The sequence below is a fragment of the Dermochelys coriacea genome, chromosome 23, assembly GCF_009764565.3.
Source record: "Dermochelys coriacea isolate rDerCor1 chromosome 23, rDerCor1.pri.v4, whole genome shotgun sequence".
NCBI lineage: Eukaryota > Metazoa > Chordata > Testudines > Dermochelyidae > Dermochelys > Dermochelys coriacea.
This window is the reverse complement of record NC_050090.1, coordinates 16,467,589-16,478,599: the sequence shown is the minus strand read 5'-3', so window position 1 is coordinate 16,478,599 and position 11,011 is coordinate 16,467,589. Positions and strand designations below refer to the sequence as shown.

General features: G+C 64.7%; 1 protein-coding gene across 1 annotated transcript; it reads left to right on the top strand.

Moving 5' to 3' along the window:
* The first annotated feature begins 334 nt into the window (after positions 1–334).
* On the top strand, positions 335–10,267 carry KCND1 (potassium voltage-gated channel subfamily D member 1). Its single transcript, XM_038382226.2, has 6 exons — positions 335–1,449; positions 5,621–5,783; positions 5,990–6,073; positions 7,070–7,165; positions 7,261–7,502; positions 7,911–10,267. Exons 1-6 carry the CDS (start codon positions 335–337, stop codon positions 8,110–8,112), a joined length of 1,902 nt encoding a protein of 633 aa, XP_038238154.1. The 3' UTR covers positions 8,113–10,267.
* Positions 10,268–11,011: the final 744 nt, after the last annotated feature.

Sequence of the window (11,011 nt, the reverse complement as noted above, 5' to 3'; positions counted from 1 at the left end):
CCCCATCACCCGGGTCCTGAGACCTGCCCCGATCTCCGGGGTCCTGAGACTTTCTTCCCGCATCACCCGGGTCCTGAGACCTGCCCCGATCTCCGGGGTCCTGAGACTTTCTTCCCGCATCACCCGGGTCCTGAGACCTGCCCCGATCTCCGGGGTCCTGAGAACCGCCCCGATTTCCCTGGGACACATCCAAGTCTGGAGACGCCCCCCCTCCTGCCGGCGCCCCACTCTCCTGGGTCCCAAGGCCACTCCCGGGGCGCCTCCGGCTTTGGCGCCCTCCCCGTTCCGAGCTGACGCCTCTGCCCTGCCCCGGAGACCCCCGCGCCCGGCCACCATGGCGGCCGGCGTGGCCACCTGGCTGCCCTTCGCCCGCGCGGCCGCCGTGGGCTGGCTGCCCTTGGCCAAGAAGCCGATACCCCAACCGCCCCGCGTCGAGCGCCCCCGGGGCGACGAGATCCTGGTGGTGAACGTGAGCGGGCGGCGGTTCCAGACCTGGCAGAACACGCTGGAGCGCTACCCGGACACGCTGCTCGGCAGCTCGGAGAAGCAGTTCTTCTACAGCGAGGAGAGCCGGGAGTACTTCTTCGACCGCGACCCGGAGATCTTCCGCCACGTCCTGAACTTCTACCGCACCGGCCACCTGCACTACCCCCGGCACGAGTGCATCCAGGCCTTCGACGAGGAGCTGAGCTTCTACGGCATCGTCCCGGAGCTGATCGGCGACTGCTGCCTGGAGGAATACCGCGACCGCAAGAAGGAGAACGCCGAGCGGCTGGCCGAGGACGGAGAAGCGGAGAGCGCCAGCGACCTTCTCCTGCCGCCGGGCAGCACCGTGCGGCAGCGGCTGTGGCGGGCCTTCGAGAACCCGCACACCAGCACGGTGGCCCTGGTCTTCTACTACGTCACCGGCTTCTTCATCGCCGTCTCGGTGATCGCCAACGTGGTGGAGACCATCCCCTGCCAGCCGCCGCCCGGCCGGAGTCGCCCGCAGCCCTGCGGCGACCGCTTCCCCGTGGCCTTCTCCTGCATGGACACGGCCTGCGTGCTCATCTTCACCGGCGAGTACCTGCTCCGGCTCTTCGCCGCCCCCAGCCGCTGCCGGTTCCTGCGCAGCGTCATGAGCATCATCGACGTGGTGGCCATCCTGCCCTACTACATCGGGCTGCTGATGCCGGAGAACCAGGACGTGAGCGGGGCCTTTGTCACCCTGCGGGTCTTCCGGGTCTTCCGCATCTTCAAGTTCTCCCGCCACTCGCAGGGGCTGCGGATCCTGGGCTACACCCTCAAGAGCTGCGCCTCGGAGCTCGGCTTTCTCCTCTTCTCCCTCACCATGGCCATCATCATCTTCGCCACCGTCATGTTCTACGCCGAGAAAGGGACCCGCAGCACCAACTTCACCAGCATCCCGGCCGCCTTCTGGTACACCATCGTCACCATGACCACGCTGGGGTGAGTGTGCACCTGCGCCCCCCGCCGCTCAGCCCTGGGCCCCGCTCCGCTTCCTCACCGCGGGCTCCGCCGGGACCCCCTTGGGCCCTGCCAGGCAGCGGCATCCGAGAGCCGGGCGCTCCGCAGCCGACCCCGCAGTCTCTTGAGGGCTTTATTCTCGGCTTTTCGGAGTTATTGTCCCTGGAGTCCGTGGCCAGGAAATTTGGGCAAATGACTGACTGGCCCCGTTGGGTCCGTGGGGCACCAGCATGGCCGTTCTCGGAGCTCCTGGGAGCGGAGTGCGAATCCAGCCCGGGGGATTCCCACGGGCATCCGATTCCGAACAGGCTGGGAAAGGGCGGAAGAGCAGGAGGTGCGGAGGGCAGGGGCTGGGAGCCCGGACGCCTGGGTTCTCTCCCCGGCTCTGGGAGGGGAGTAGGGGCTGCTGGTTAGAGCAGGAGGGGCTCGGAGCCCGGACTCCTGGGTTCTCTCCCCGGCTCTGGGAGGGGAGTAGGGGCTGCTGGCTAGAGCAGGAGGGGCTGGGAGCCCGGACACCTGGGTTCTCTCCGGGATCGGGGAGGACAGTGGAGGGCAAAGCGCTGGAGCGGGGGAACTTGTGGGCGGGAGGCCGGGCCTGGCATGGCTGGTGCCATCTGCAATGGCCTGGATAGCCCAGAACGCAAGCATCTGTTCAGTTCGTAATTCTTCCTAAGAGCCCGCGGGGCAGCAGCAGGGGGAGGGGAGAGCGAAAGAGAGGAGCTGGGGGCTGCGGGTCGGGGGTGAGGGGCATCGGCAGGGCTGCGGGGGACCAGGGCCGGGCTAGCAGGGGCTGCGGGTCGGGGGTGAGGGGCACCGCATGTCTCTTTAACAGCCCCCAGGATTCCTGGGCACTGTTGCTTCTTACTGCATCATTGCTGGGGCAAACCACAGAGCCGGGGAGAGAACCCAGGAGTCCTGGCTCCCAGTCCCCACCACCCAGTGCTCATTATTAGAGGTGTAATTAGCAGCTGTGTTTTGATCTCCTAAATGAATCTTTAACATCCCGGTGCCTGAGCCCGAGCAGCGGACCGGGGGCGGAAGGGGGTGGTGTGAAGGAGTTTGGGTGTGGATAGGACGGGCCGAGGGGCCCATTCCAGGATCCTCTCCCCTGTCCTCTGGAAGGAGCGGGGTTGCCTGGATAATCTACCCACACTGGGCCTTCAGCGGGGCCTCCCTGTGCGCTGCACCGGGACAGATCGCCCGGCGCAGAGATGCAGCCACCTCTGGGGTGAGGCAGCAGGGAACAGCCTCACATAACACCAAAGGGTTGGTTGGCCCCGCGCTGAGATGCAGCCACCTCTGGGGCAGAGCGGCTGGGACCAGCCATTTGGGACAGGCCCTGAGGGGGGACTATCTGCAAAGGCTGCTAGGGAGGCAGGAGAGACTCATGGGAGATGGGGTTTGGCCCGGACGCTGGGATTCACACCCTGCTCTGGCGGGGGGTGGGGGCTGTAATACCCTAACAGGAGTCTGGCTCCCCGCCCCCCACACGCACAGCACAGCGCTCAGCCCCCCAGCAGGGGCAGCAGGGACACACGCACAATCCCCAGGTCACCACACAAACTGTCTTTCCCTTACTTCCTAGCAGGGGGCACGATGGGGTTTCCGTGCTCCGCGGGGGTCACTATTACACCAGGGTGTGCGGAAGAGCTGCACTGTGGGCGAGGCAGGCGCAGGAGGGGGTTGGGCTCTGGGGTAGGCAGGATGGCTGGAGGTTCACGCTGCAATGATGAAGGGAGGAAAGCGTCACTCTCCCCAATCGCTAGGTTCAAGTGTTAACAGCCCGGATTGAGTGACGGGTCCCACCACGTTGAATGGGGGCTTGGAGGAGATGTGTCTTCATGGTGAAGGGAATAGGGAGGCGCCAGAACTCCTGGGTTCTCTCCCCGGCTCTGGAAGGGGAGCGGGGTCTGGTGGGTTAGAGCAGGGAGGCTGAGGGCCAGGACACCTGGGTTCTCTCCCCATCTCTGGGAGGGGAGGGAGGGTCTAGTGGATTAGAGCAGGGGGATTGGGAGCCCGGACGCCTGGGTTCCATTCACGGCTCTGTAATGGTAAGCCTCTGCTGCAGCTCCACGGGGGGAGGAATTCTTTACCCACAGAGCGCGACAGCCGCTTTCCGCAGCTCGCCTGTGCTGGGGGGCGCGGGGGGCTGGCAGAGGCTGCGGGTCGGGAGTGAGGGGCTGGGATCGGATCCGGGTGACCTGCCTTTGGCTGGTCCTGAGGCCGGGGCAGATTCCGCTGAATCGCCAACGTGCAGAGTGATCGCTGAGCTGGCAGGTGGGCAGCCGGGGACGGGGGGCTGAGTGGGGGGTCCGGGACTCCTGGGTTCTCTCCCTGGCTCTGGGTGGGGAGTGGGGTCTAGTGGGTTAGAGCAGGGGGGTGCTGGATGCCAGGACTCCTGGGGTTTTTGGCTCTTTGCGCGTGTCTGCCATGGGGTCGTGATCTCATCTGCTCCCAGGCGAATTGGGGCCTAACCCCACCCGCCGACTTTGTTTCATGGCAGGTTCCCCCCCACCCCAGGCACCTTCCAGGCCTCGCTGTTGCCCCCTAGGTGAAGCAGGGTAGGGCTCCCTTCCCGCTCTCCCATTTCTGTGCATTTCCGGCCCCGGGCAGCTCACATTCCCCCCCCCCCCCAGTGGAGTTACAGGGAGGTCGGTGCTGTCAGATCCCCACCCCCAACCATCCCTCCCCCCGTCCAAGGAGAAGCCTTCAGTACCCTGGTCAGCCCCATGCCCCCCCGGATCAGCCCCTAGGGGCCCCCCACCCTTGTATCCTGCCCCTCACCCCCAGATCAGCCCCAGGGCCCCCCACCCTGGTATCCTGCCCCTCACCCCAGATCAGCCCCAGGGCCCCCCAGCCTGGTATCCTGCCCCCCCTCAGATCAGTCCCAGGGCCCCCCCAGTGTGGTATCTCCCCCCCACCCCCGGTTCAGTTCCAGAGCCCCCGCACAGGCTGCGATGCCAGGTTACAGCAACTTCTCGCCAGCCAAGCGGACCCGCTCCGCGCTGGGACTTGTGAATATTTCACGTTCTCTGGAGCCGGCCCAGAGCCTCACGGGGGGGGGCCTGATTCCTCCCCCACTTTAAAATCCCCCCCTGCACAGAAAACAGAAACCCCTTCCTGCCCCCCATACATTGCCCTTGTCTGGGGGTCTGCACTGAGCCTCTAGGGGACGCCGTGCTGCGGGGAGCGGGCGGGGGCTGGGCAGGGGGCGCTGTCCCCTGGCAGTGGGGCCGGGCGCTGGGGGGTGCCGTGCTGCGGGGCAGGGATCTCAGCAGGGGGACCCTGGCCAGTTATAACAAGCCACCACCCAGCTAAAATTCCCTGGAATTCCCACTGACTATCAAACTCTTCTTTAGCTGCCCCGCCCCAGAGGTGGCCGCATCTCCGCGCCGGGCGAGCCGTCCCCTGCGGCGTTGTGTGCGGCTGGTCCCCAGCTGCCCCGCCCCAGAGGTGGCCGCATCTCCGCGCCGGGCGAGCCGTCCCCTGCGGCGTTGTGTGCGGCTGGTCCCCAGCTGCCCCGCCCCAGAGGTGGCCGCATCTCCGCGCCTTTGTTGCCCGTAGCGGCGAAGCTGCCGCCGTTCTCTGGGGTGCGCTGGGTTCTCGGGGCCGCAGGCCGAGCCGTTGATTGATTCTCAGCCCGTTAAATAAGTCATGGTGTTGTGGCCTGTGTTTTATTATATAATCGCCGCTCGCTCGACGTGGATTAACAGCGTTTCTCCAGAAGCAATTTCGCTTTCCCAACCGGTCCATTACGAATTGCAACACTTCTGCCGCCTGTTATCCTCATGCGGCGTCACGGGTGGCTGGTCCCCAACCACCCTGCCTCAGAGGCAGCTGCATCTCCCCGTGGGGGGAGCCATCCCGGAGTGGTGTTATACGCGGCTGTCCCCCCCTGCCCCGCCCCAGAGATGGCTGCATCACGGCATCTTCCCCACCCTGCCGGGGTGGGGCCCTAGAGCAGCAGGGCAGTGAGATGTACGGGGCCGTTCCCACCTCTTCCAGTGACCGGCTCAGGCTCTCGGCAGACTCCGGCAGGGTCACATTTTGGGGGTTTTCTCCCCGACCGCAGGGGCTGGGAACGTACTTCTTCCACCCCACAAAAGCTGAGCTTCTGCCCCATTCCTGCTTCCCCCTCCCTTTCCCCCGGCAGGTACGGGGACATGGTTCCCAGCACGATCGCCGGAAAGATCTTCGGCTCCATCTGCTCGCTGAGCGGGGTGCTGGTCATCGCGCTGCCGGTGCCCGTCATCGTCTCCAACTTCAGCCGCATCTACCACCAGAACCAGCGGGCGGACAAACGCCGGGCGCAGCAGGTCCGGGGGGGCGCACGGCGGGGGCATGGGGGCAGGTGGAGAGGGGGCGGGCCTGTGCGAAGGAGGGGGGATGCGGGGAGGGGAGAGTGAGCCAGGGTGGAGGGGTTGTGGGGCTGAGGTGCGGAGCGGGTCTGGGGGGTCGGAAGGGGGGCTGGGGGGGAGGTTTGTGTCTGTGTCTCTGACCCTGACCCTGTCCCCCCACGCAGAAGGTTCGCCTGGCACGGATCCGGCTGGCTAAGAGCACCACGACCAACGCCTTCCTGCAGTACAAGCGGAACGGGGGCCTCGAGGTACCTGCTCCCGGCACCTGCATGCTCGCCCCCCGCACGGTTGCCCTGTTGCACTAGCTAACGCCCGTGCACAGTGGCAGCACACGCTTGCTGAGTGGCAAGAAAGCACTCACTGCACACTCGCCCTGCACACTCACCTCCCAGGCACTGACACCCTCGTGCACAATCACATGGCACACTCTGGCACACTCACGCTGCCCACAATGATGTCAGCATGCACACACCCCACTGCCTCAGTTGCACGGACATGACCGTGCACACTCGGCAGGCACACATGCTGCAAGTTCACCGCTCGCATTGTTGCACTAGCTCACTCATGCCCAAACCCAGTGCACGCTGGCTGCACGTTCACCTCTTACACACTCACAATTGCAGTAACACTCCCATGCACAACCACAATGCACATTCACCCTTCACACATGCACACCATTGCACTAACACACATGCCCAATCCCAATGCACACTGGCTACACATTTGCACTAACACAGTCACAACTCACCCTCACCTGCTTGCACTAAACCCATCATTGTTCAAGTGCAATGCACACTCACCTCACACTTTGCACACACACCATTGCATTCATGCCAGCACACACCCACACAGTTCCCTTGGCACCCCCCCACGTTGCCACACACTGCCCCAGTTGCACTGACATACCCATGCACAATCCCAATGCACAATCGTCACTCCCACCTGCACAACATTGTACTAACACCACTGTGCACAATCCCAGTGCCCACTCACCACAACTTGCACGCTTCCCCAGTTGCACTGACACACCCATGCCCAGCTGCAGCGCGGCTGTCACACGCCCTCCTGGCCTTACACTAGCACAGGAGTGCAGAACATAGCTGTGTTCACTCTTTGCACGCTCCCCCAGCCAACCCTCCTTGTTCTACCCCTCCCACTCACCCCCGCTCCCAGCGCCCCCAGTGCACCCCGCCGGGAGGGGGTGTCTGTCTAGCTCTGATCTCCCCCCGCCCCCCGCAAAACAGGACCTGGGCAGCGCCGCTCATGCCCTGGCTGTGAGGAATCGTTCGACCTTCGAGCTGCAGCACCATCACCTGCTGCGCTGCCTGGAGAAGACCACGGTGAGTGGGGGGCGGGGGCGGCTGGGGGGCGGGGTGGGGGGCAGAGGGTGCCGTGGGCCCGGCTGAATCTCCTCCCGCCCCCCCTCCCCCCGCAGAGCCACGACTTCATGGACGAGCGCTCGTGCAGCGAGGCCGGCCTGGGGGGCTCGGTGGGCGGCCGGACCAGCCGCAGCACCTCTGTCTCCTCCCAGCAGGGCGGGGCCACCTCCTGCTGCCCCCGCCGGGGCCCCCCGCGCCGCGCCCTGCGCCCGGCCCCCTCCAGCGCCTCCGTCCGCCGCGCCAGCGCCCAGGAGCTCCGCCCGCTGCACGGTCACAAGGGGCCCGCCGCCCCCCAGAGGTAACAGCACCCCCCGCACTGGGGGGAGGGGTCCTGAGGGGCTGGGCGGGGGGAGGAGGACTCAGGCGGTGGAGGGATGAGGGGTGCGGGGGGTGCTGAGCTGGGGGGAGGGGGGAAGGGTCCTGGGGGGGTCTGACCAAGAGGGGATGGGGCGTCGGGGCTCCCTGAAGCATCCACTAGGGGGAGCTGGCACCCTCGCTGGGGGGTCTTGCGCGGCCCCATACGGGGGAATGCTGGTGTCTGCTGCCACCTAGTGGGAAAATGAGGAAGAGCGGGGGCGGCTGGGAGCCAGGACGCCTGGGTTCTCTCCCGGGCTCTGGGAGGGGAGTGGGGGCTGCTGGTTAGAGCAGGAGGGGCTGGGAGCCCGGACGCCTGGGTTCATTCTCTCTCTTCTCTCCCCCCGCACAGCCGCTCCAGCTTGAACGCCAAGGCCCATGAGAACATGACGCTGGACTACGATGGGGTGGACCTGGCAGCTGCTCTCACCAGCATCCCCACGCCCCCCGCCAACACCCCCGAGAGCCGTCCCCCCTCACCCTGCACCCTGTCCAACTCCAGCCTGCCTGCCCCCTACCTGCCCCACCGCATGGTCAAGATCTCCTCCTTGTAAGGGCAGAGCATGGAGCGGCTGTGTGTGTGGGGGGGACTCCTGGGTTCCACATACCTAGGGGCATTGTCTTCCACAAACGCTGGGGTGCCAGCTGCCTAAGGGCCTGGATTGCCCCAGATGCCTGGGTCCCCCTGCTTTGGTGCATGTCCTCACCTGGCTGCCTTGCTCCCAGGGACATCGTCTTCCACAAACACTGGGGTGGTGGCATCTGCCTGAGGGTCTGGATTTGTCCCGGACACCTGAGTTCCACAGGACCATGGCCTAGCCCGGACACCTAGTTCCCCCCTCTCTCAGCCCCCCACTCCCCGCTTAGGCGCATGACTTCGCCCGGATGCCTGGGGTCCCGCCGCTGTAGCAACACAGTCTTCCCCAAACACTGAGGTGCCACCCACCGAGGGACACGGCCTTGCCCGGACACCCAGGTCCTGTCCCCCAGCCCATTCCCCTCTAACACCCCCTCAGCTCCCTGTTCGAATCAAAGCCATATCTCGGGGACAGCTATGCAAGATGGGCAAACAGGACTACTTCTAGGGCCGGCCCTAGGGGGGCGGAAGGTTAAGGCACCTGGCTAAAGCCTTCCCCCCCAACCCCATGCCCCCACCCCAGGGGAATTTGGTCAAGAAACCTCGTTAACCCAAAGCCCTTGTATGTCCTGTGCTGGGAGGTGAGTGGGGTCCATATAGCCCAATGCCCACCCCCCAACCCGCACTGCACTAGATCAGAACCAAGGACCTGTGGGGCCGGACTCCTAGGTTCCTTCCCCGCTGCCTTGGACCTGTCCCAATGGACCCATCTACTCCCCACAGCTCCCAAGGGGGCCACACCCAGATCTCACTGCAGTCCCCCCCCGTTCCCCGAAATCCCAGCCCCTGGACGATGCATGTGTCTCTTCCACCACCGGCGGTCACTGTCCATGCCTGGATGCATCTCCCATCTAGACTCAGTGGGAAGGCGCCTGTGTGGGGGAGCAGAAAGAGGGGTACCAGACCCCCCCAATTCCACCTCCCCGCCCTCCTTCCTGGGACCTTGCCTAGGCACAAAGATCGACGGGGAGCGGACGCCAAATCCAAGGATACGCGCTGCTAATCCTTTGTCCGGATTCCGGCCACCTCGCGATCCGCCTCATGGGTGCCGTTCTAGGCATTCGGGGGTGGGCTGGACACCTGGGTTCTCAGTTTGGGGAAGGCAGTGGGGTCTAGTGAGTGGAGCGGAGGGCCTAGGAGCCAGGACTCCTGCTTTCTCTCCCCAGCTCTGGGAGGGGAGTGGGGGTCTCAGACCCCCACCCTCGCCAGCAGCCTGTAGGTCTGTTGTGCCCCTGATAAGAGTGGCAGTGGTATTCCTCCCCCTGCCCCCCAGCAGTAACAGCTGGGGCCGGGGGGGGTCCCGACCAATGCATGCGCCCTCTAGCATGGCAAGTGGGAGGACAGGCAGCCCCGAGGAATGGCCAGCAGGGGGTGCTAGAGGAGACACTGAAGCCACAGGAACTGGGGCGGGGGTAGGTGCCCCCTAGCCCCACCACCGGCTCTGGGGGAGCAGGCACCTCATTGGTTGTATAGCACAATGCCCAATTCCTTGCATGGCCACAGGGGGGTGACATGGAATCTGCTGCACAGCCCCCCCCGCCATACAAAGCAATATACCCCGTCCCCGAGAGGGCATCCCTATGGGGGGTGCCTCGGCTGGGAGGGGGGGGTAACCCACCCTACACCTCCCCCTTCAATTTACCTCCAAGTCTACATGAAGATGAATGGAAAAGTTAGAGTGGGGGCGGCTGGGAGCCAGGACTCCTGGGTTCTGTCCCCAGCTCTGGGAGGGGAGTGGGTACTAATGGTTAGTGGGGAGGGTGGGGAGGCTGGGAGCCAGGACTCCTGGGTCCTCTCCCTGACTCAGTGTATGACTGATCAAATCACTTCAACTCAGGTTCCCCTTTGTGTCCACAGGGGGAGAATAAAAGTGACCAGATTTGGGGCAGGGAGCGTGGCAGTTTAACCCCTTCGAGGCCAGAGGCGCGTTTGAAGCACCTTGCATATGGGGCGCAGTGGGGGGAGTAGGACAGAGGCTGGGAGGGGGCAGAGAAGCTGGGGGTTGAGGGGCTGCCCTGAGCCCGGAGCGGCGCCACTGTCGTTGGAGCAAATACAATGAGACGTGTTGAAACTCAGACCCCTGACTCCTGACTTTCCTTGGGGTGCGGGTCGGGGGCTGCGATGCAAGGGGGCCCCAGGGGGCGCCAGCTCCAGCATACCCAGGGCAGGGGGGTGACTAGCAGGCGCCGGCCCCAGGACAGGCCTCCTGGGTTCTCTACCCAGCTCTGGGATGGGGGCGGGGTCCGGGAGCCCGGACTCCTGGGTTCTCTACCGCCCCTTGGGGCTGGCTGGCTTGGTGGGTCGAGTGGGTTAATAGGTGAGAAAAGGGGGTGGGACTGTATTTGAGTGGCAGCCACCTCAGCCAATCAGAGCGGTTGCCGTGCCGGCTCCCCCAGGGCAGGGCGGGGCTAGAGGGGAAGGGGGCCTTTGATTGGATGACGCATTTCACCCAATGAGAATGGAGGCCTTTCTTCTTGGCCAATCAGAGAGCTGCCCTCTGATGTCCAACCAATGAGAAGTGAGCGTCCTCCAATCGGAGATGCGGAGCCTGTCCAACAGCCAATCAGAAGCGAGGGTAGGTCCTTCGTAGCCAATGAAAGACGTCGTCTCCGTCTCCCAGCCAATCAGAGATGGCTCCTTTGCCTTTCAGGTATTTGGAAATTGGTTCCTTGTCTCTCAGCCAATCAGAAAAGAGTCCTCCACCGCTGAGCCAATCAGAAATCGGTTCCGTGCTGTTCGGCCAATCATAAATGAGACCTTCACGTCTGAGCCAATCAGACAATTCACTGTTACTAAGGGCGGCCCAGATCCCGCCT